Source organism: Sorex araneus, chromosome 11 (genome assembly GCF_027595985.1).
Source record: "Sorex araneus isolate mSorAra2 chromosome 11, mSorAra2.pri, whole genome shotgun sequence".
Classification (NCBI taxonomy): Eukaryota; Metazoa; Chordata; class Mammalia; order Eulipotyphla; family Soricidae; genus Sorex; species Sorex araneus.
This window is the reverse complement of record NC_073312.1, coordinates 39,168,013-39,193,784: the sequence shown is the minus strand read 5'-3', so window position 1 is coordinate 39,193,784 and position 25,772 is coordinate 39,168,013. Positions and strand designations below refer to the sequence as shown.

Below are 25,772 nucleotides of genomic sequence, written 5' to 3'. Positions count from 1 at the left end.
TGGGTTTTGATTTTAAAAATATCCCTTCTTTTGTTTGACATCATTTAAGGAAAAAATAGACATAATGAAAAAATATCTCCTAGAGTTCTGGAATCTTTCACATGTACGTACAACTAAGTTTCATGAAAAATAATGCATGCATTCCCAGGGAGCTAGTTTTGGGTTCTCTTACTATATGTGTGACAGAGACCTATACAGTACACATGCTCACATTTCATGAATATATGGCACTTGATCCAATATTAAACCATCCACCATTTTTAGCTATGTCTTTCTCAGTACAAACATTTAGGCAACGGTGTTCAGTTTATGTTACCGACTTTCTTTCTCTGTGTGATCATGTTAGACATTAATGCAGCTATGCTCTTTTTGTCCTTTGGCTTAAACCTGCCCATGAGGAGAGATTGATCAAATTATGAGTAATTATCATGTATTTTGTAGATGACAAAGATTAAACTGGTGATCCGACCAGAAGTCAATGAAAGAGATCATATGAGACAGAAAGGGAAAATTAAGTTTCTTTTTGAAAACTACCAGTGTCCCATGAGTGTGTGAGGTAATGAATGGGATTGGAAGTAAAGGAGAGAATAATGGAGGGAGGGGGAGAAAGAGAGAGACAGAGAGACAGAGAAAGAGAGAAAGAGAGAGAGAGACAGAGAGAGAGAGAGGAGAAAGTGCAAGAAAAATAACAATTCAGAACTGGAAGGACCTCAGTTTCACATGGTTCATTCTTAATACTCTTGGCAGAGAAATGTCCCAAAACAGCTAAGACTCATGGAAAATCTGAGGTTGAACTGAAGAGCTGTAACTTTTGGTTCAACTATCCCTTTACTCTGTTTTGTTGTTGAGTATCCTGCCCCCACGGCAGAGCCTGGCAAGCTACCCATGGCATATTTGATATGCCAAAACCAGTAACAACAAGTCTCACAATGGAGACATTACTGGTGCCTGCTCAAGCAAATCGATGAACAATGGGACGACAGCGCTACAGTGTTGTTTTTGTTATTGCGTTTTCCTCTCATCTGTTGTGCTGTGTGATTGGAATAGCTTTGTTCTTAGAGGAACAGAGAAGGCATGACCAGGAGTCAGGACTTAGTTTTTATATTGAGTGAATAATTTAAATCCCCTACTGTTTCTGATATTTTCCTAGTGGAAGTAAAACAGATCTAGAGAAGAAAGTTTCATTCTCACTTTGACCGTTACGGTGTCTCTGTGCCTATTACAGAAAAGAGTGCTCTGCTTTGTTAACAGAAAGTTCATCTTGTTTACTCTAGAGCCCAGGGGCACCTTATTGGAGTGTTCACCCTTGGGTAATAGGACTGAATTTCTAGAATTAGCACTGTAAAGCCATTATGGTGTTTTACAGATTCAATATCATTTCAGAATCATGCTATCAAGAGAGCACGTCAGGAATAAACACTGTAAGCTTATTTAACAAAATCATCCCCTGCATTCAATGTGCCGTCTTCTCCCTGGGTGCCAAGTCACTGCTGGGCAGTGGGGAGGGTGCCCAAAGCTGCCATGGCTCTCCCAGGACCGGGACTATTTGCTGCTTCTCCAATGGGTGGAGGGGAGTGATGGGGCCCAAGAGCCTCTTCCAGACTTGCCCGGCACTGAGTGATGTGAACAACTGAGTGTTTGCTAGAATCTGATGTGGGACTCGCATTTGTTCTAAATCATCTTGGGACCCTTTTGGAACTTTAGAGACAAGGATGTGAAATTTGCTTTTCCTGGCTGAATCTTCCATTTAAGAAGTGGAGAGCAAAGTCTGTGTGAAACAGGGGTTTCACAAAGTGTGTTAGCTATAGGATGAAGGGGAGCTCATGAGGCCTGTGTACCTCAAAGGCAGCACTCCCTGCTTCCTCCAACAAACACTTGCCATTGTCTGAATACATTCATGTCCCATTTTATCGTCACTTCCCTCTCGTGGGGCGGAGCCGGGCAGCCACTCCAGCAGGGAAAATAGCTCTGGAAACGCTCGACTCAGAGCAGTAGTTTCCCAAATCCAGGGGTGCTTCCATACCAACACAGAAGCACATGTGACTTCACTACCTAATTCTGGCAAATGATAACCAAGTTAAAGAATAATGTAGGCAAATGAATTTTCTCTCCACGGCCAGTGGGACCATGATTGGGTTATGCACAAATTCAGATTGATTTGCTAATATACATTTAGCTGTTCAACTCTGAGCTTAATCGCATTACCTCACTGGTCTTCCAGCATGACACATGGAAAATTATGAGGAATAACAAATAATAGAATGTGAAATAAATCCTGTTAGTCCTAATGTAGTTAGCGCTTTGCAGCAGACATCCATTTTATAGATTCAAGCTGGAGGAATACTAACTCAGAAACGATGACATGGTAACTGAGTTAAGGAGGAGAAAATGTGCTTAACGCTGACCTTTTTTGAAATGTGTCAACCCTAGCCTGATTACTTTGACTTCAGCTGATTAAATTTACTCCCTTCTGCAGACTCGAAAGCCTAGGTGATGCATTATCCTGCAAAGTTGAATGACAGTAATGGAGACCCTCCTCCTAGGCCCGGGTTCCTGACAAATCGTTTCCCAAAGTAGTGCGGTATTTATTTTCCTTTATGATAGAAATGTTTCTCTTTAGTTGCTATGAAATTAAGCCTTTGTAATTGGATCTTAGACTCTTTACTTTATGACTCTGCAAATATGAAATTAACCCCATCCCAAGAAATAATAGAGCAGTCTAAGTCCTAATGAGATTAACCCCATTTTAGATAATGACTCTGAATTTAATAAATCAAACAAAGCAACAATTAAGGACAGCGAATCCCTCCTCACCCCCAGCCCCCAACAAGAGGAGTAAAGAGTCATCTAGGAATTACAAGGGACAGACCCTCTGAGATACACAGATTATAAAGAGGACTGTTATTGGGTTTCTCTTTCTCTTTTCAAAAGAAATAATCTGCTTTAAACACTCTTTGAATCATGGAGAGCTTTTGAGCACTATATGCTGTCAAATTAGACACTGGGAAAGGTTTCTTGAGCAAAGATGGGCGTTTTAGTGCTCCTTCAGAGCTCAGATGGTTGCTTATTATTTGATTGCTTGGTTTTTAATTTTTCTCCTTTTTTTTGCAATTGATTTTATCATATATCATGTGATAAACAGGAGAGCTTCCACTCATTCTATTGCCTTAAGCAATCTCCTAGTGGTTTTAGGGGCCACTGCATACATTTAGGTTTAAAGTCCTATAGCTGGGTTGTTCTTGATATGTTGGTGATCGCTTTTTCATGGAATGAGTTTTGGTGACCAGGCATAAGGGCAGATTCAGACAATGAAATGTAGTCTGGAATATACATGTCTTTAGGATTTTGAGGAATTATCTTTTGGCAGAAAGAGAGCACCACCACTACATAGACTTTAAGGTTAGAGTGTATTTGAAATTTGGCCAAAAAATAATATTCTGCCAGGAGTGTGCTATTCTGTTTTTTTTTGTTTTTGTTTTTTTGGATTTTTGGGTCATACCTGGCAATACACAGGGATAACTCTTGGCTCTGCATTCAGGAATTACTCCTGGCGGTGCTCAGGGGACCATATGGGAAGCTGGGAATCGAACCCAGATCTGCTGAGTGCAAGACAAACACCCTACCCACTGTACTATCATTCCAGCCCCAAGTGTGCTATTCTTATAAGAAGGAACAAATACAGAGCATAGGCCTGATTTTGAGCTGTGGGGATGCTCTCTGTCCACACAGAGGAATGTCTGGTCCATATAGAAAACTGGGTGCTCTATGACCACTCACATTTATAACTCACACCCATCTGAAGAAGGTGATCTTATAAACTTTATGCTTCTTTTAAAGATATGTTTACATATATTACCCTTTCCTGAGTTTTCAGACAAATTCAGAAGTAGTTGGGACATAACCTCACCCAGGAGAAGGGCAGTTATTATTGCTTAGTTATAGTATTCACTTTTGCCTCACCTCTCTGGAAAGTCAACTTCCTTGAAGCCTATCCATGATGCTGATACAATCCTCCTTAAGTAGATGGCCCCCAGTGCCGAGTGTTTTGTAAATAGAAACAATTTCTATTTATGTTGAATTATAAATAGAACTGAATCAGTGTCCCCATGCTTGTCCCCTGAACTGTGCTGAGTAATTATTGATCTCACCCTCTCAAGTTATGAATTTTCTTTTTCTGTAACTGGGACTAAATCAGTTGACCCATTTGGCAAGGATGATTTTTTTCTGCCTCCCTCTCTAGTACCATTTGTTCATCTTGACCATAGTAGACTTTGACCTTTCAATAGTCTCCTGATGATTTTTTTTTCTGATGATGTTTGTTTTATCTGGTTTTTCAATTTCTCAGTATGTCACAGATTCCTAAATGAAGAGGAACAACGTTCGCCTCCCCAAGTCTCTGAATTGGCCTTGTAAGCCAAATCTGCTTGTTGTTCCCATGGCCTTGAGCAGGGAAGAGACCTGTGACAGGATGGGAAGGAATTCTACATTATAGAGTTGCTTCCTCAACTCTACTCATTCTTCTCTCTTCTGTATTTTAGTCTCTGCTACGGAACCTGGAGACTCCCAAAGGCCGTGCTGCTTTCCGAGTGTCCAGCGGGTTCAACGGGCTGCTGTCCCTGCTTTCCGACCTGGAGGGGTCTCTCCTGGAGCCTCCACCGGAGAGCTGGAGGACAGTGTCACCCAGTCAAACTCTGGACCTCATTCTTCACACGCTTTGTGCCTTGTCAGCAGCCCTGCACCTGGACCCTGTCAACAGGGACTTCTTCAGGAGGAACGGGCTCCACGAGAAGCTGGCCGATGACCTCTGTTCACTGGGCTGCTTTGGGACTCAGCAGGAAGAGGAGGCCCCGCCACGCTCCTGGGTTGACACAAAGGCCAGGCCACTGGCTGATTTGCAGAAGGAGGCACTTTCCACTGCCAGCTCGTTTCCACGCAAGATACAAAGCTGCCTGCGGGTCCTGGACTTTCTGGATAGCATGGTTAGTGGCACCCTGCACAGGGATCTGAAGGAGCCCCCAAAGGATGGGCAGGAGCCAACTACAGATGCCCAGGAAGGAGGAGAAAGCAGTGATCCCCGAGGAAACATCAGACAGTGGCCAGACCTGGAGGAAAGGTAGAGCTTCACCTCTAGTTGCTACCAATCACTCATCATTGTGTCTTTCTCCCATTTCTCCTGTTCACGTGGAGTATTGAGGAAGCCAAGGATACAAATTGGGGGGGCAGGTACAGAAAGATCACACGATTTTCCTTTTTTTTATGACTGCAAAGACACGTTAACTTGGACTCACCACCCTGGAAGCTGCCTGAAAAACCAGGTAGAGTTAACACAAGCCTAGGGAAGGCTGTTGGGTCACACTAACGAGGGAGGCTTACTCAATTTTAGAAACGAAGAGCAGGACTCTACTAAGAATCTCACGTCCTCCATTGGCATCCCTGTTCCCGAGGTGGGCAGGGATCTTGGTGCTTGTGCCTGGCTTGCCAATGAGCAGATTCCCCATGGGGCACGGCCAGGGGTGAGATGAGATAACTTTTTCACTTACAGGATACAAACTGCAGTATCCTCCCCAATCATGGGCCTCTTCCTGCTTCTTCTTGCTGCCTTCACTCTCTCCATGAAGAACAATGGCCCTTCTGGCCAGTCTACTTGATGAGGTTAGACGTTTAGAAATCAGTTTCTGCTTTCAATTGTGTAACACAAAATTCCACTAAAGCAAGGGAGCACAAAGAACACTCCTCTCCATCTTGGTTTGGGAAAACGAAAGAACAAAGCAAAAGCAAACGTGGTTGGTATTTTTCTTTCTTCCTTTGAAGCAGTAGTAACAACACACAGATTTTATATATATATATATATATATATATATATAAATATATATATATATATATATAAATAAATGTATCACTGTCACTGTCACTGTCATCCCGTTGCTCATCGATTTGTTCGAGCGGGCACCAGTAACATCTCTCATTGTGAAAATTATTGTTACTGTTTTTGGCATATCGATTACACCAATGGGTAGCTTGCCAGGCTCTGCCATGCGGGCGCGATACTCTCAGTAGCTTGCCAGGCTCTCCAAGAGGGGCGGAGGAATCGAACATGGGTCAGCTACATGAAAGGCAAATGCTCTACCACTGTGCTATCGCTCCAGCCCATATATATGTGTGTATACATATATATATGTATACATAATTGAATCTTTGTGAGATAGACCCTTACAAAGCTGTTCATGGTTAGTCTCTGTCATACACCGTTCCAACACCCATCCCTCCAGCAGTGTACATTTCCCAGCACCAGTGTCCCCAGTTTCCCTCCACATAGATTAATATTGCAGCCAATTATCTTGCCAACTACTTCTCCATGTCACCTTCCCTTTCATACCCCAGGACCCCATCTGGAAGACATTACACATTCTTATGCAGAGAGTCCTATTAGCCAGATTTCAATGATGAGGGGGTGGATGTTAAATCTCCACTTCTGAGATAATCACTTGATTGTTCTTGTTTCATCTTCGTTAATCGGATAATGAATTGTTTTTCTAATCTTGCATTCCTTCATAAGTCAAGTTGCTCAAGATGTAATTATTGCTTTAAATTTGATTTGCTAGTTGTTCTGGTTTTTTCTCTTGGAGGGAGCTGTTGCAGGCATACCCAGCAATGTTACTTCTGACTCTCTACTTTGGGGGTGGCTTCCTACAGTTCTCCAGGGACCCTGCAGTGCTGGGATTGAACCCAGGTCCCCTGAATGTAAAACATGCACTCCATTCTTTTTTTTTTTTTAATTAATTAATTTATTTTTTGCACTCCATTCTTTGAGCCAATTCATTGGCCCTGATTTGTTATTTTTTAAAAAGTTCTTAAGTTTATTATAAACTTTGGCCTTCACTCTTCTTAACAATTTTGAAAGAAATAGATTTGTATGTGAAATATGAAGGAGGTGAGAGAAAGAGAGAGAGAGCAGTGTTTAAGAGAGAGTGTGGGCTTCTCCAGAGGGCAAGGAGTCAATACCCCCACAGAGTAAAAGAAAAGAATTACATACCTCAGGTTGAGATGCAGGAGGCCCCAGATTGGTCTGTGCCTTTCTTGACTATTTTCATGGTCAACTTTATGGTCATAAAAGGGAAGTACATAGCAGGAGGTGGGTTGCATGGCCCCTTTTCTCTGGGAGAGTTAATATAAATGTTTCTGAAACTTTATGAACCTGCTGTTTTCTCATGAGAAGAACTATTGTTGTGAAGATTAATTTTTATTTAGTATTGAATCACTTTTGGCAAATTAATTTTATGTTTGTTTCCTCATTTCACCTGTTTCCATTTAGAGGCTTATGACTATTCAAATGTCTTAAATTTTAATTCCTAATATTACTTACCAGTATTTTATCTATTAACAAACATTATCTACTAATATTTATTAATTATCAATCATTTAGTAATTTATAATAAATTAATTTTAAGATTGATGAATTATTTTTTAAATTGCATGTTCTCTTGCCCCACCCTACTCTATCCTACCCTTGCATTCCACCATTCTGGTGAGAAGGTTATTTATGAGTGTGTCTGTAAAACAATTTTCTACCACTTATGGTCTCTCAAATATGAATTTTCTGTTTCTTTTTTTAGGTTTTGTTTTTATTATTCCCTTCAACTTACTTTGCATTTATTCTAGTATACATTTTAAAAATTGGTTAGGAGACGAATTTCCAGTCCTTTTTTTAAATATCAATTTTATTGTAGCTACTATTTTAGCTATGTCAGACAAATTTTATGTTGAATGTTCAATATTATTTAGTACTAAATAACTCCTAATGCCTCTCAGGAGGCAGCTTGACTCTTGAGTGTTGTTTGATTTTTAAATTTCCAATGTTTCAGAGTGTTTTTTAATCATCTCTTTATTATTAATTTCTAATTTTATCATCATGAGAGCAGGTGGGTGGTATGATATTAATCCTTCCAAGCCAGTGGAGCTTGATTTTGCCCCCCACCCTTCCATTTTCCCGTATGGTAAATTTTCATAAATGTTCCATATTTGCTTGAAAAGAATGCATATTTTCTAACCATTCACTTCAATCTTTGAGAATTTCTTTGTTTCCTGAGGGATCCCCCAAGCCCAGAAGCCCCATCCTGAAGATTCTTAGCCAATGGGCCATAGATTAGTGTGAGGGCTTGAGGGTACAGTGCTGCTCAGGCCCTGCAGTGCCAGCCTTTAACGACCTGGTGGAATCTGGGGAGTCCTGGCAGTGCTTCAGGGACCATATGTGATGCTACAGATAGAGCCAGGGTTAGCTGCACGCAGTGCAGCCTTTTAACCCCTGTACTATCTCTGGTCCAGATTTAAGATTATTTAATCTGCTGACATACTAGTTTCTTGAATAGGTCAAAGAACTTTCATTATAATCACAGATTTTCTAATTTCTAGTAATTTCTGCATTACATGCTGAGGCTATTAGGATTTACATTATTTTGTCATCCTGTGAGATCACAATTTTCATTGTTCTTATGTCATTCTGTGAGATCACAAATTTCATCATTCTATTGTGACTATCTTCATGTACATATTTACCATCACAACAATGATTTAGAATAATAATATTATGCCCTTTGACTTAGTATTTGCCTGTTTTTAAAATTCCCTCTCAAGGTTTTTGTGTCCTTAGTTGAGTAGTTTATCTTATAAACAGTAAATACTTTAATTTTATTTTAAACCTCATAAGGCCTTAAAAATATTTTAGTGGTAAATTCTCTTTGTTTACATTTAAAATAATAATTAATATATTTGGAATGATTTTTACTTAGCTATTTTGTGTTTTCTATCTGTTCTACTTTTTCTTTTGATCATTTCTTTCTTGTCTGTTTTCAAACCCATTAGTTTGAAACTGTGTGTTCCATGATTAATCTTTTTTTCCCCTAGGAACCACCCGCAAGAGTGCTTCAGTGGGCACCAAGGTTCCCCCAGCAGTGTGGGCCTGATGATACAGTGCTTGTGCCTGCCAGTGCTCAGAGGGCCATGCTGTTCTAGGGATTAGACTCAATGCCTCGGGAATGCTAAGCATGTGCTCTATCACTTGACCCATTCTTCCTGGTCTTTTATGATTAGTCTTTCAGAGGCTTCCTAAGATAATGTAGTGTTCACCTCATAACTGGAACTTTTTCTATTTGTGGTTCCTCTTTCTCTTTCCTTCCTTCCAGTTAATATCTAGATATGGGGACTCAAATATTATTTTCAATGTACATATTCAACATTTAAATTCAGTCTAATCTGAGATAATTCATTAGATAAGGAGTTTATTACTTTTGATTTCTACAATGTTTAAATGCATACCTATGTATTTTTTTCAAATCTATGCTCATGATTCTTTCATGTATGACCTTCCAGCTGGAATTATTTTCCATTCATAAGTAGATTTCTATGAGAGAAAAGAAAAAAAGTAGGAAAGAAGGAAGGAGATCAGGAAAAAGTAAAAATGAAAAAGGAAAATGATTTTTACTGGGATTTGATTGTGATAAACTCTTTTAGTTTTCATTTGTCTAAAAATGTCACTTTTTTGCCCCCTGATTGTGAACAGATAGCTCTTCGGAAAGCACACTCTTGATTGGCAGTTATTTCCTCTTTGCACATAGAAGACTCTTGTTCTAGTTTCTGACTTCTGTTGATGGTAGGGAAAAAGCTTTTGTGTTATATCTCAGTTTGAATTGCATTCAAGGAGTTTGTCAGAATATACTTACACCATCCTGAAGACATCCAGAAGCCTATGTGTCTGGGTGTGGATGTTTGTGTGTATTTACTAAAAAAAAAAAAAAGAATTTCTACTTCTTCAAATCCTCTCCATTTATCTGGAGAGAAGGAGAGAGGGTCAGGGAACAAGCTTTCACTGAACATCAATTATGGTCTAGTCATGGTGGCTTTCTGCACGCAACCATTATTCCACGACTCTCTGAACAAAATCTGCTATTGCTAGTGCCACCATGCAGCTGGAGAAAGCTAGAAATGGAACAATGAGTTCATGATCTTGTTCATTACACGTCATTGATGAGATGTGTTTTGTGACCTGTCTTGAAAGATACAAGGAGTTCTGTGAAAAGAAGAGGCTAGAAGGGACTGAAGTTCTCTTTCTCTCTCTCTGTAGAACAGAAGAAGGTGGTGCTGTGATCATGCACCCTGAGACCCTGTGCATCATGGTGAGGATGCTGCCTCGGTTGTACCATGAAGATCATCCCCAGGTACCAGTGGATGAACACCCCCGTGTGTGTCTTCTTCACTTTGCTGATCTTTTTAGTTCTTGGCTAGAGACTCTTTTTTGTCATTTTTTTCTCAGTACAGAGCCAGCCATGCAAATCACTGCAAGAAGGTGTCAGTGTGTCTATGTTTGATTTGGTTCTTCATACCCTTCTAAGTCCTTTCAAAAGGGGTTAGTTCTGTTGGCAAAGTGATCCCCTAACAACAATGGTCAAGCAAAAAGCAACTGAAAGATTTAATCTTGGTCAGCAAGTTCGGGGTGCTAGGTGCAGTGCTGGGTATGGGTTCGATCACCAGTCCTTCAATCTTCATGCATTTGTCTATTCCATGGGTGTTGGTTACTCTTGCATGGGTACTCCTAGCAGGACACACAGACTAGTCAGAAGGACACCAACCATAAAACAGAAATCTACAGTAAGAACCATAAGGTGCTGACAATACAGACCAAATAAATAAGCTCACAAGTGAATATATAATTACAAACTGTGACAAGTGATCTTAAAGGAAAAAAAACCCAGGGTGCTGAGAGAGAGGCTAATGGGAATGGTGATGGCAGGGGCAGACCTAATTAAATTTAATTTAGATGAAGGGGTGGAGGTTAGGGGAGCAGCTCTTAGACAGTGACATTTCAGCAGAGAGCTGAAAGATGAGTAGCAATTAACCAGGTGAGAAGGAATCAGGTGCAGGCAACTGGGGGCAAGGCGGGGAGGGCAGATGTAATGTGCTGGATGCAGCAGCAGAGAGGGCTGAGCCCTGCCAGGTTTCAGTGTGTTATTCTGGGGGCATCAGGAAATCCTTCTCAAGTGAGTGGAGAATGATATTGTTGGGTTTTAAGACTTAATATCTCTCTTTGGAAGTTGGGTAGAGGATGGCCTGGGAATAGGGTTGTACAGCAGAGGTAAAGGGACTGCAGTAAGAAGCCATATCTTGTGTATATAATTGGAGTGGTCGTTCAAAATAAAATTGTTAAGTTTCTCTGTAGTGGACATAGTACTGGTTCCCTTCACTGTTGCTTTGATCCTGAAAAAAGCTTTGTCGAAAGTCATCTCTCCATTATTTCCACAGAAAGAATGAAGTGGGGAATTTGGCAGGTACAGCTTTGCCTTGTCTGGAGATGATATGCCTTTGAAATAAATGACAACTAGCTGGCATTTTTTGTCAAGGTCTGAAAGTAGCATGAACCTAGTAAAAATACCTGAACCCTCTGAAATAAGTGAAAAAATTAGAGTGGAGGTGCAAGAACCTGGATGTGTTTGGAAGAAACTGTATTTATTCTGGGAATTCTGTAGTTTTGGTGTATGAGTAAGAGAAAGATGAACCAGATTTCTTGTTTACATATACTTTTGTTACAGGAATCTTTGATCTGCTTCTTCTAGAGGAAGTGATGATAAAGTGATTACCATACCAAGAACTATGAATATGTCTAATAGTGGAAGGAATGCACTTTATATTTTTCAACATTTATGTAAAAGCAGTAGACTGGAACAGAACTCACAGACATTGACAAGTTTTTAGCTACCAACTCCTGTGACAGAGACCACAGATAGCAGACAAGTGAACAATAACTGGGTCATTCTTTTTTTTTGCTTTTTTATTTATTTATTTTTAATTTGTTTTATTCTTTAATTAGTGAATCACCATGAGGGTACAGATATAGATACACACATGTTAGAACTTGTTTTTCCCTCATACAATTTTCACAAACACATCCCTCCACCAGTGCCTGTTCTCCATCACCAATAAACCCTAACTGGGTCATTCTTTATCAAGGTTCTATGAGTCAGGAATTAAGACAGACACGGTAGGAGTAGCTTACTCCTGATCCATTAAAGGTGGGTTCTTTGTTCATGGATCTGGAATCTCACAAGTCTTGCTCAAATGGCAAGGGCTTCCTCTGGGTGTGGGCTCAACTAACTCTAGGATTTGATTTGGACCTCTGTTAGGTTTCTGGGTCTCTTCCCCATAGTCCTTTTTTTAATGTAGCATCTCCTAGACTCATCCTTCCAAGTGAATCCTCCAAAATTCCAGAAAGCAGCTAAAGTCTTCCAAGGATAAGGAATGAGTGTTAGAACATTGTAGAACTGAAACCCAATCATGAAAAAGTTGGCAACTGGGTATCTCATGGTGATTCAATTTCCCCCCCCCCCAAAAAAAAAGACTCCCAAAAGATATAAAAGCAGAAGTTTCTAGACCTTCCAATGCTTTAGTGTGGACTCAGAATTGTTTCTGTTGGTCAAAGAAAGTCACAGGCTCAGTTTAAATTCAACCCTTAATCTGTCCTGGTGGTGGTGGTATGAAGGTACGTAGAAGAGAGAAAAATTGGTGGTGGCGTTCAACTGATGGATAAAGTTACTAGATTTCAAATCAAAATGTTTTCTAATCAATGGGTTACTGAACTTTGTGCCCTTACTTTCTTTAACTTGATAATCAAAATAAGACTTACGAGGAATGTACTAGAAACCAGTATATATTGAGAATTTTCTTTATACCAGGTATGCTATTTAATCAATATTCACAGTAGCTCATTCACATACATACGAACTATTTGTGTTTTTCTGATGCTCAAGTCTCAGGAAAATTGTGTAACTACCTAACGTCATGGGAGGGTGAGGGGGGTATCTGAAACTTATCTTGAGTCCAAGACGTAGACATATTTGATGAATAGCTTTCTTGCCTTTGTAGTTTTAAATAGCACAATCTCACTTGTCTGGTTATTATACAGATTCCAGATACAATTTCCTCATTGTGAATATATATGGCTTCTTTAACTGTATTCTGCACAATGCAACATGCTTTCAATGGGAACAGCTAAGCTAGAGACTTGCGTGGTCAGAGCATTTTGACAGCTGGGCTGTGAAATCTCCTGTGAGAAGGACTGAGAAAATGTCACATAGCCATTCCCATCTCTAGGTACATGGTAAATCCCCAGAGGAGACCCCGATTCAGATAGACTTCCTGAGTTGTCACCTTAGTGGGTGGAGAAGAACTTTGACTTTTCCTGTGGTGGTAATTGAGCCAATGAAGTATGCCAATAAGAATTCCACTTGGTAGGGTGCTTTTTCTCTATTCAGGTCACACCAAGTAATTTAGGAAAAGTCTAACTCTCCCTCCCTGTCTCTCAAATATGCAAATGAAATGTAGTGAAGCATTTTCTCTGATACTTTTTGTAGTTGCCAAATCAGCAGCTATTAAAAGTTGGATGATTATAGCAATTAATTTCTGAAAGGGGAGTGGAAAATCTCCTACCAACAAAGAGTGTGGTAAATCAAATGAGAAATGAGAAGGCTGAAAAGAGACAGCGCTGGAGCATGTCTCTTGGTGTGGGTTTCAGTAGATGGCAGTGTTACGAAGAGGATGGACCTTCGGTTCCCACCCTCCTCCCTTTAGTTCAGCCTAGTGCTTCCCAGATACTCTTGATACCTCAGCCAGCTGCTCTCCCTACCTTGTGATGTGAAATCGATGGCTTTCCAGGGCACAGATGTCACTTTAGAAGCCACCACAGATGCTTAACTACATATATGGGTTGTCAGATTTATTTATAATTGTGTCTCCATTCAATTTGTTCTGTTCACAATCCAGAGGTGTTTCGGCCACTAAAACACCAGTGCTTCAAGATCTTGAAATCTGGCAATCACCCTTGGTGTCATCTCCACTATTCACATTGGACTCAGGACTTTTCTTATGGATGGTGCTGACTAAAGCACAAAGTGCAGAGTCTAGCACAGTTCACTTGGAGCTGAGCTGGCCCCAGACATAAATGACTAATTGGAAAGAAAGGCACTTGCTTTTCCAGCACACTCAGCAGCCTTGAGGGCGTTGCCATGGGGACATGGCTGTGGATGAGAACTCTCACCAGTCTTGGGGAGGCTTTCTGCCACAAGCACCACCCCTCTTGTACCAGGATGTGGCCTTTGCTCAGTCCTCAGTACAGGGTTATTTGCTTGTGTGCAGGACAGCTAGAACTTAGAGAGTGGGAGTGGGACGTCAGATCCAGTTAAACAGAGATGGAAACCAGTATGTGTTGGAGCAACTGATATGATGTAGTTGCTTCTACTAACTGCCTGTGGGGATTTAGAGACAGGAATTCACAGCCTGCGTTTGAGGGAAGTTAGGCAGAGAAGTGTTGAAGATTTCATTGTGATGACTGCAGCAAAGGTTGGCACACAGGGTCTTGGGATAGAGATAGGGAACAAAATGGACAAAAATAGACTTTGAGACAAAGTAGACTTTGACACAAGATAGACTTTGAGAAAAGGCCTGTGTATGCCATGCCAGGTAGATGAGTGCGGTGGTGTTCATTTGGAGAAGTTGAATAGCTGAACAGTTCACTCTCATTCAGTTAGGACAATTTGGGGAGAAAAACAATGAGTGAGACTGTAAAAGCCTGTTGAAGCTACATAAACAAATGTCTTGAATACCATGTTAAGAGAATTAAACCTTACTGGGAACTATTAATCATCACTATTTTCATTATTATCATCAGAACAGCAGCAGAGGCTTTGCAACTGTATTTAATGAACATCTACTATGTGAGGGCAAAGTTCATACTCTGAAGACAGAAGTTTTCTGAAAATCACCTACTGACCACTTAGCCATCACAGAAATGTGGGATATGATTTAACCCCTTTGATTCTTAACTTCCTTTGATGTTGCAGGAGTCTAATAATTACATCTTCCTTTGTGGCATTACTGTGGAGATTAAATAATGTGTGACTGTTTCACTTGGATGCTAAATATAAGAAGCATATGCTAAATGTTGAAGCTCTTGCTATTATTTGCCAAATATTCCATCAGCATTTTACCATTTGCTCTCTGGAATAGCATACTGAATAGCAGTATTGCCTCTTTGCAGATGAGACCTTGAAACCATAGTAGCAATAAAGTTACAGAGAGAACATCACTGTTAGGTAGCCGATGTAGCTGCCCACTCTCCTGGGCATCTTGCTTCTGCCAATCAACGTTTCCTGTGAAAAAGTCAGAGGCTTGGCAGGTTATAGGAAAGCAAGGTCATAAGCAGACCTGGGTGTTTGAGAGGCTGATGTCTGTCATCTAGTCAGCATAGCATGAATTCCAGATTCTTAGGCCATGAAAACTTCCTGCAGAATCTGATGGGGCAGTAAGAAGGTTGGAGCTTGGGCATTAATCAAATAACTTGTGTCTTGATTGGGGAAAGGGTGACATTTTTGAAACTAGCATGCATTACAGACACATTGAACTAATCATAAGGATTTCAAATAACTAAAATATTGACAGTTTTAATAGCCCTGGGTAGTTTTGTGTAGGCTATTTCAATAACCTGGAAGGCTATATGAAAAGAGACCATTTCCTCCAGTAAGGAAATGTGTCAAAAGCTTTGGAATGTGTTAGAAATCCCAAACATATTGTTAAGTTATGTTGTTTCTTATATTCTTTCATATTGAACACCATTCTGAAAGTATTATTATTCATGAACTGAAAAAAAGTCTGATCTTAGAAAAACTTAGGTGACTTCTTAGATTGACATCTTAAGTAGAGCAAATAAACACAATCATGCATGAAGAACAAGAGATTCAGATGCATGTATTGGAAGCATAGGACAATAGGATGAACTCTGGCTTAATTATCAGATGACCTTGCCTCTTAGGTTCCTTTTATTATTGTTTACAGTCATATAAGTAACAACTTCATTTCTCTGTACTTCAATTTCAGCTACTACAATTTGGTCTAGACCATAAGAATTTTAGGTTCAAGTTCTTGGATCAGAGAAGTAAAGAAAGGCATATAAATCAAGTCAGAAGTAAGCCAGAGTGAGTGTGAGGTCTGTGGTAGTAAAGAAAGAGTACTTGTGCTGCTGCCTAAAGGTATTCAAATTAATTGAGGGAAATAAAACAAAAACCAAACAAAAGCAACTCTAAACCCTAACTTTAACAATCCTTATGAGACATTACATTTTCTTTCTTATGAGTGCATAGAGCAGTTTGAAAATCATAGACTGGGTTGGCTTGCATGCAAGGCAAGTGCCCTACATGCTGTACTATTACCATAGCCCTCAAAAGGATGCTAGAAATTCTTTTAATTTTTGTTAGTGATGCAAGATAGTTTTTTTGTTTTTTATGGGTTATGTGGGCTTTTTTGATTTTGCTTTTTTTAAAATAATTTATTCTTTTATTGAATCACCATGTGGGAAGTTACAAAGCTTTCAGGTTTAAGTCTCAGTCATACAATGCTCTAACACCGATCCATTCACCAGTGCACAAGATAGTTTTTATTGAATGAAACTTACTTAAAAAGGTTGAGGGGACGCAGCCGCTATTGTGGCCACATGACCTCATATCTCTTCATTCTCAGCAATGGAAAACAAATTATCAAATGCTTCCTTTCCAGCAGGTCTGACTCTGGGGGGCGGGAAATTCCAAACAATAATAGTGAGTTTTTTGTTTGTATGTAATCAAAGTAAAGAGAAAGTAAAGTGAAATTTATCAGCTACACAGGCAGGGTGGGGGTCTTGGGAGTTGGGGGGGTGGGGGGGAGGTTTATTGTGGTTCTTGGTGGTGGAATATGTGCACTGGTGAAGGGATGGGTGTTCGAGCATCATGTAACTGAGACTTAAGCCTGAAAGCTTTGTAACTTTCCACATGGTGATTCAATTAAAAAAAAAAAAGGTTGAGGGGAGAGAAAGAGGGGAAATAGATGTTCAAAATAGGAACCTCTTTCTTTCATTTTTGGTTTTGGGGTCACAACCATCTGTGCTCAGGGTTCATTTATAGTAGGCTCAGGATTCATATGGAACTTGCATAAGCTGCATGCATGGAAAGCATTTTATTCACTATATTATTTCTACAGCCCCTGCATTTTAAGTATATTTCCAACTGACATTATATTGCTGATAAATTACTAACAGAGTTGATATTAAACTGTATCTGTTTGGAGTCAAAAGACTTGTTCCTCTCACTTGTTCTGCATTTGGAGAAAATGATCTGGGTAAAGGTAGAATGGTGGGTATATAAATCTGGGCAATGGTACCCCTAGGATGACAGAATGTGGAAGTGAAGGGGGCTTATCAGTGAGCACTGTATCAGAATGCATTGAGTCAATGTAGAAAAGCTACCTGTAGTATTTGATCGTAAGAGCTGATAACAGTGAAATTGTATCACCTCTCTTTTAAACTATCAAACTAGGAATATTCCGACCAAGTTGAAATAAGTGACCAATCCAAGTCTGAGTAATATAACAGAAGCTGTCAGCTTTTGGTTTTCTTCTCAGTGGCTGAAGGAAGCAGATACTGTTTGTTGGATAGTTTCATGTCTATGCCAGACAATGTGTGTGAAATCCAGACCCACTCCATGGGCGGATGTGCCCCAAATCCATGCCTCCTGGGAACAGGTTCTTCCCACTAGGACCCTGCTTTCATTGAGCACTGGAGCCATATTAATCTCCACCAAGAGAGAAAACAGGGGAAAGAGAAAGAGAGGCTGGACAAAGAAGAGCTTGAAGACTTAACTATTAAGTGGAGAAAGCAGAAAACTTCTTACAACTGCCCTGCAAACCTCTACTTGCCAATCCAGCCAGCTGGCCAGCCTGGTGACCCTGCATGCTTACCACGGAGTCCTAATTGAACCATCATCCTTTTTCCTGTGTTGAATGTAATATGCGTTAGGAAAATCAATCCATTTGTAGGGGGGAGAAACCAGACTGGTTTCCTGCTACTGCTCATATTTTCACTAAAACCCCATTTTACTGGAACCAACATTGAAAAAAGCAGCACATTTTATTCAAAACAAGGCAATATTGGTATTGACAGAGCTGCAGTGATAATGAGGACGATCAATTTTCCCTCCTCCATTATGGGGTATCGAGCAATTTGGGAGTAAACTTGTGGCTTCATTAGACAGGATCAGCATTTCTCCCTTTTGAAAACTTTTTCTTTTTTTTCTTTTTTCAATTTTGAATATTTAGATTTTAAGTATTTTTTCTCTAGTGGCAAAAAAAAAAAAAGAGTAAAAAACCAAACACAACAAACACTCCTCCCCTCACCCCCCAAATACTCCCTAAAGCAATAAGTGAAGTGCTGGTAATAAAAACTGGAGATTGTAGACATATCTTTTTAATTCTTATTAATAATACATTGTGATGTTATTTTTGCATTTTGCTTTATACAGACTGTCTCCCCAACTCTCCCCCTAAATTAAGAGTACAGTTACCAAATAACCCAAGTTCTCGGAGAGCGAAAGTTCAAGGCATGAGAGCAGAAACTCCAATTCTGCGTGGAGCAAGAGGGAAGGCAGAGGTGCTGGCTCTGTTGATACAGCAAAGGAAACTTAGAGTGAAAAGTGCCCTAGTGCTAAAGGCTGGGTTCCCTGATTTATAGCCCAAGACAAGGGTTTCCTCGATTGGAAATTGTGGAGGGAGGGACTTGGGAGAAGGAGAATGAGCAAAACAGGATTGAACAAGGGAAGGTGCTGAGAGATAGTGTGTTGTCTACTGCAGTCTGACTTCAGCTGGGGCCCATAGGGAATCTGAAGCATGACCTAGACCACAAAAACTGAAGGGCACAATTTGGGTGTGAGTACCTGCATAGGGGTGTGTGTGTGTGTGTGTGTGTGTCTGTATGTGTGCATGGATACATGTGTCCATATGTGCATAAGTGTGTGTACACATTTATTTGTATATGTAAAGACAAGTGTACATATGGAATATGTGTATCTGAATGCCTGCTAGTGAGAGTCTATGTGTGTGCATTTGTAAATATGTGTATTAGTACTATATGTGCGATCTATGCATGTGTAGACAAGTGGGACCATAGCTACATGGCAAAGGCAGATACCATTTAGGGAAAAGTATACTCCTTCAGAGAGAGTATACAACTGTGATGGATGTATTCGGTCAAAGAAAGAGTTTTAGGTAGAGTGTCCAGAACACCCATTCAGATATAATTGGTATCTCTCCCTGTCCAGAAAATATCTCATGTGATAGCAGAAGAGAAAGTGGATAGTCTAAAAAGATTTTGTAAAGAAAATTCCTCAAACCATCTATATATGTCTTTCCAAATGTCCCAAAGTAGTGTATTCTTGTGATATCTTTCATAAGTCCAAAGTAAATGTAGCAGAAAAGAAGTTACTATTAATTTATATGGACATTTCTTGAGCACTCTGAGACTACCCCATACCAAATAATACATCAAATTTCTAACAACACTTGATCTGGAGAAAACAAAAGGGTACAGGCAAACTCTCAGCCTGCATAAATTCATTAGTGGTGAAGGAGCTGAACGGGACAATTTCTACTGTGGGTGATGCCAATATTCTAGAAAAGATACAGCTAGGTCCCCATACTCAGTAAACGTGTGACTTGTGATTTTTATCATTAAAATGCAAACCCTCTTCAGGTTTCTTCTGACTCATGAGAGAGACACTCAAACAGGCATTTTCATAAATCATAAAATCCAAATAGTGCAACATGAACTTCACAAAGCAGGACTACCTGTATCCTTGGAGGGCTGGGAATTCAGGGATTTATCTGAGGAGGAAGAGCTTTAGAAGCACGCATTAGATTTAGCTGATATTTACTGAGAAACTCTAGGCACTCCAGTCCATGTTTCTCAAGGACGTAAATATTAGGAAAGGACTTGAAGTCTAGTAGGGGTGAGAGAAGCATACAGTGTCTAAATGGTAGAAAGTACTGGGGACACCATAGGTAGGCAGGAGGGACCAGCGAGTCTTCCCAGCAAGGCCCCCATTGTGCTCTGTGTGCTCTGAACAGGCTTGGCTAGTTGAAGTTAGCAATAGAGAGGGCTGCCTCTGCCACAGCTCCTGTGTGTGTGTGTGTGTGTGTGTGTGTGTGTGTGTGTGTGTGTGTGTTGCAAAGGAGTAGGAGGGAGGGGCAAGGATATCTGCTGGTGGTACTCCTAGGTCAACCTTCTATGTTATGAGGTATGAGTTCAAACTCAGGACTATTTTTTGGTTGGTTGTTTTTAAATTCAGTTTAATTTGGGGACCTTTCAAGTGGTACTTAGGGGATCTTGGGGTCTCTCCAGGCAATTCTCAGCCATTTGGGCCAGAAGTTCAATATGAGAGAGAGGATATGGTGCTGCAGTGCTGGAGACCACCAGGACAGTGCTTGGGGCCTCCAAAGTCACACATGGCAATTCTGGCAAGGGTAGTGATAGCTAGATATCAAACTGCACACAAGGCATGTGCCTTAACCCCTCTATTTTCTCTTGGGTCCTCTCAAACATAGCTAAGTGAAGTAGCCATGTGGGAAGGAGGGATGGCCCTCAAGAGGGCTCAGTCTTCTCACAGCTGCTGCTAAGGTGTGATGGAGCTTCCTATCTTCTGAGAGAGGCTGCAAGCCTAGACTGTGACGTAAAACTTCAGACTTCTAAATGTTCACAGTGAATTCTGAAGCTGCTTGTGTCAGCAGGGGCCATCACTGGCATCTCTAGGCAGAGGAAAGTCTGAACTGCCAGTTTCAGTCTGTGTGAAGCCTTCTCCCCTCTGTCACTGATCCCAGGGACCTCCACTGGCCCATAGACTAACCTCAAAAAACTGAACTGAGCAGGCACATCTGAGAACACACAAGGCAAGTGTGTGTGTGTGTGTGTGTGTGTGTGTGTGTGTGTGTGTGTGCGTGCATTGAGAATATCCTGCATAGGGTATAGTCTCCATTCAAGGTCTATTTAGGAGCCTATCACAATCTGTCTCCAAATATTTCTACCTTCGTGGCTCATTGCATTTGGTTTGGTTTGCTCTTAGCTCTCTGAAGAGATCCAGTGTTCTCTGGTCAGTCACATCCAGTCTGTGGTGAAATCGGAGAAGAACCGTCAGGTGATGTGTGAGGCTGGGATGCTCAGGACACTCATGGCCTCCTGCCGCAAGGCCTTGGCCACTCCCAGCAGCTCCTTACATGCGGGCCTCATCAGGATTTTTGAAAAACTTGCTTCCCAAGCCATTGAACCAGATGTGCTCAGGTACCGTGCACCGTGTGTTAGATACTGTTGGGCTGTGCTCCTGGGGGACAAAGCATGCACAGTAAGCAGTAGGAGTACAAGGGGCATGGACCCTCTGGCCTCCTTCATTTAGCAGAGGCCTGTCTGGTGAGAAATGTTGCAGATCCAGGGAAGAACCTTGGTCCTGTGTAGGTCCACAAGACAGACCGAACCCTTCCCATGGAACTGAACCGAGGGTATCTAGGATGAGGGGACCATCATCCAAAGGTCCTGCAGACACTGAAGAATAGCATTGTGAGAATTCTTGGTCAGGGATAACCTCAAGCTGGAAGACCCATAATGGGGCAATTAGATAGAAAAGGGAGGGGATTGGGACGATAGCACAGTGGGTAGGGAACTTGGCTTGCATGAGGCTGACTTGGGTTCACTCCCCGACTTCCATATGGTCTCCCAAGCCCTGCCAGGAATAATTCCTGAACACAGAGCCTGGAGTAAGCCCTGAATACCATGGGGTATGACCCAGAAACCAAAACAAAGAACAAGAAAGGGGGTAATAGGAAGGGGCATAACTTCAGAAAGGTGATTCTGTCTAAGCCCCAAAATCTAAGTAGACACAGAAAGATAAGTAGACATGGCAAGTAGGCATGTGAAGGGCATGTGAAGATGCCCTTCAGAAGGGGGTGTCGGCGACTGTGGGACTCGATAGAGGAGACAAGAATAGTCCAAGACAGTGATAGGGACTCGCTAGGAGAGGACACCAAAGGCTGGCGTCCAGTGGGGCCCTTGAGGCTGGCAGCCCTGCTGTGACTCTCATGGTGCCGAGAGAGTTGAGCAGGGAGAGAGGCTGCAGAGGACGCAGCTGACAGATGAAAGGGCAGATGGGAAAGGCTACAGGAGGGAAGTCAAGAGTCTCTTAAGTCCAACAGGTCAGGCTCGCAGACCTGGCACACTGCCTCTGGGCCCCTGCTGGGATGGAGGACTCCCCGTCGGTCAGCAGCATGGCTTCCAGGCCTTTCTCGGCCCTGTCGGCTGAGATCACCAGGCTTTACTCAGCTGTTCAATAATTCACTCCGAAACTTAGAGCATGACAAAGCTGCCTCCCAACAAATGCCTTTCCCTCCCTCGGGCCAGTTGAAGTTCTGAGCTAGTCACTAGTCAAGTCTGAAACAGACTCACCAGCTGTCTGGTCTGGGGGCCAGCACAGACATAATTCCTACAAAGGTAAGGGAAAAGTTTCTGGGTAGAGAGTGAGCATGGAGGAGATTTGGGGAAGCACTGGCATCTGGGAAAATGTTTGGCTGATGCTGGAGAAGATCACTCTTGGAAGGTTTTCCCATGGTCCTCTCCTGTGTTATGCTTTTCAGACAGTTTCTAGGTCTTGGCGTCGCTTCACCTCCGTCGACTGCAATGAAAATTCTCAGTTCATCTCATGTTCGTGAAGGAGATTCCAGTGGTTCAGGTGAGGACAGATGGAGAATCGGGTTAGGGTGCTGGGGATTAAAGGAGAAAAGAGGGAAGGATGGTTCAAAGGGCCGGAGTGCACACTAGCATGTGGGAGTCCTAGGTTTATTCCCCAACGTGGGCCCCCAAGTGACCTCTGGGAATAGTCAGGTGTGGCCTCCTATGCAAAAGAAAAGACATTAGAACAAGATGTCATTTATAGCAAGCGGGAAGCAGGCAGATTTTCAAAATAGTTCTTCCTATTGTTCAATGGTGCAAATGAGGAAACCAGGGCCTGTGGAGGGAGAGACCAGATCAGGAAGGAAAAAGAAAACCTCAGTCCTCTGTAAGGCTATAGTACACCTGTCTCCCCTTGGAGATCACAGAAATAGTAATGGGGATATGTCCCAATAGGAGCTGGACTTCCCATGCTGCCCCTGGACAGAGAAGCCTGTGATGGTTTTCTGTACAACTTTAGGAGTCGGGAGGCCACGTAATGGGTGGGTGTGTGAATGTCAGTTTTGGTACCCGGGAGCATCCTGGTGCCAGAAGCAACTTGCCGAAAGAAAGCTGCAGGCATGCTGAATGCCAGCACGCATTGGACATTAAGGCCAGGAGACCCAAAAGAAAGGCAAGGAGACTCAGGCTTGGGCTGACAACCAGAGGTGGGGGACCTGAACTTTCAGGGAGTTTGGCAATTGTTAGGGAGGGTGGAGGTTGGTGAGCCAGAAACTGCTACTGAGACAAACGAAGGACAGCAACAGAAAATGGTGTGCTGGATGTAAGGTAGGTAGAATGGCTTGAGGAGTCAAAAGGAGAAGTTTCTAGAAGGAGGAGATTGGCGCAAGTTTCTTAGTTAATAAGATCAGAAGAGAGCAGTGAGGCATGTCCAGAAAAGTCTCTCCATGGTGGTTAGGAAATGCTTGCTGGCTCTGCAGAGTTCCCTGCTAGGGCTGGGGAACAGGGTCGGGATTTTATCAGAGTTGAACAGACAGGGTTCTTCTTGCTTCCTGCCTTAGGGTCACAGACAGCTGCACTCGTGACTGCTGAGAGTCCTGTTGGTGCCACCCTGGATGCTAGCCCTCGGGCTGCACTCACTCTGGCTCCGGGATCCTCCACAGCAGGCCCAGGCACCACCACTGCCCTGCAGACAGCCTTGAGCCTAATCTCCATGACCTCCCCACGCAATCTACAGCCGCAGAGGGCAGCCCTGGCTCCATCGTTTGTGGAATTCGACATGGCCATGGAAGGTTATGGGTAGGATATACATCCTGTATCTGAAATATGTTGGGTGAATTTTCCAGGGCCTCTGACAAATTACAATATTGATCATAGAATTATAGCTCTTGTCAGCGCTCACCATTCTGCCTTGGAAACTGATTGGGTCATGGGCATAAGAATCTTCTTGATGATTTCTCAGGAGCACCAACCTGCTCTGAGCAGGACCAGTCTCCCCTCCTGCCTTCTGCGGCCTTCAGGGAGAGTAGGGATTCCCTCTCATACCAGCTCTGACCGCTTTTTGTCCTTGGAGCCCGACAGTATAAAAGGATAGAGGATGGATGTCACAACCAGAGGTTGACGTGTGCTTTCATCTTCTCCTTCCAGATGTTTGTTTATCCCCACCCTGTCTATAGTTTTGGGAGCCAGCACTGAGTACTCCGTCTCCGGAGGGATTGGGACAGGTAAGTATTTTTCAAGGAGTTTCACTCTATGCAAGGTCCTGGGATTCCTGGGAGGGGGATGATTTCAGATTTTACTTGGCATTTCAAGGAAGGACAGTCTCCCTCTGGTCCTGTATATCTGCACACAAGTCCCCTTAGCCCTCCTCCGGCTTGTCACACCACTCTTTCTGGTTTACCCAGCCCCTCCTTCTAGTCTGTCATACCACTCTTTGTGGTTTATCACATTCCTCCAAAGGGCAGGGGGAGCTTGTTCATTGTGTGTCTCAAGGACCCAGCCCCTGGCTTGGCAAGCATTCATGGTCCCAGTGGGTGACTTGGTGACTGATCCTGGATTACATTATTGTGAGAGTGACTGACAGAGGTTTCAATAGACATCTTGTCTCCACCTTATCGCTTTCTCTAGAAATAAATCTGAACTCTCAGTTGGTCCGACAGGAGCAAACCTGTCCTTGATTTTGATGGGAATCGACCTTGACCTTGGTCTACTTTGCACAGTGCTGAGCTAGCTAAAAAGACAGACCTTCTTTGTTAGGAAAATCAGCGTCTGGGTATGGATGGATAGGGAGCAGGAGAGAAGCTGTTACACCCATGTCCCACCCACAGGGGTCCTCAAGTTTGATTCCGGCCATTGAGTGAGGACAGTGAGTTCCTGCTATACTACCCTACCCTGCAGTAGAGGGGCGTGGGCCAGTTTGCTGGGTCACTGTAAACGCATGCCAGTTTCAGCTGAGGGAAGCTTGGATTTTTGCACCATGTTGTGTCAGCAGGTCTGTGGACCAAAAGACAGTGAAGCTCAGGGTGTTACCCACTTGCTTTCCCTTCAGCAGTGTGGCAGGGACTAATCTGTGGAACAGGACTTGGAGGAGGCTCTGGAGATCTAGGTTCAAGGTGGAAATAGGATTTATTCCTGCAAGGATGAAGGAGACAAGTGAAGAGTCCTCTGTCACATGGGTTGCAGTTGAGAGGCGAGAAACAGTAGTGGCTGGGGGTATTGCCAGGTTGATCGGTACCCAGACGTGTGTGGGTCAGTTTCCTTCATGGACAGGGTGAGGCCTCAGGGTGTGCCTGTGTTCTCCTCAGGTGATGCCAGATCGTTCCCTCCACCGGGGGGCCTGACCTTCTCCTGCTGGTTCCTGATCGGCAGGCACAGCATGGCCTTCGAGGGCCACCCACTGAGATTCCTCACCCTCGTGCGCCACCTGGTCAGGACCGAGCAGCCCTTCGTCTGCTTCTCCATCAGCCTCTGCCCAGAAGACCTCTCTTTGGTTGTGTCTACGGAAGAGAAGGCATTTCAGCCCCTAGGTACAGGCTGGGAAGCCAAAGTGGGATTTGGTTCACTCTGGTGGGGGTGGGGTGGAGGCAGGGGTCTAAGTCTTTTTTTTGGGGGGGTCACACCTGGCGATGCTCTGCATTCAGGAATTACCCCTGGTGGTGCTCAGGGGACCATATGGGATGCTGGGAATCGAACCTGGGTCAGCCGCGTGCAAGGCAAACGCCCT

At 42.6% G+C, this 25,772-nt stretch overlaps 1 protein-coding gene across 1 annotated transcript in view; it reads left to right on the top strand.

Moving 5' to 3' along the window:
- WDFY4 (WDFY family member 4) overlaps positions 1–25,772 on the top strand; it is a 248,928-nt gene that overhangs the window by 31,823 nt on the left and 191,333 nt on the right. The window contains exons 11-17 of the mRNA XM_004607397.2: positions 4,539–5,113; positions 10,118–10,211; positions 20,958–21,172; positions 22,516–22,610; positions 23,611–23,848; positions 24,197–24,273; positions 25,354–25,575. Of these exons, the coding sequence (XP_004607454.2) occupies positions 4,539–5,113; positions 10,118–10,211; positions 20,958–21,172; positions 22,516–22,610; positions 23,611–23,848; positions 24,197–24,273; positions 25,354–25,575 (1,516 nt within the window). The remainder of the gene's footprint in view (positions 1–4,538; positions 5,114–10,117; positions 10,212–20,957; positions 21,173–22,515; positions 22,611–23,610; positions 23,849–24,196; positions 24,274–25,353; positions 25,576–25,772) is intronic.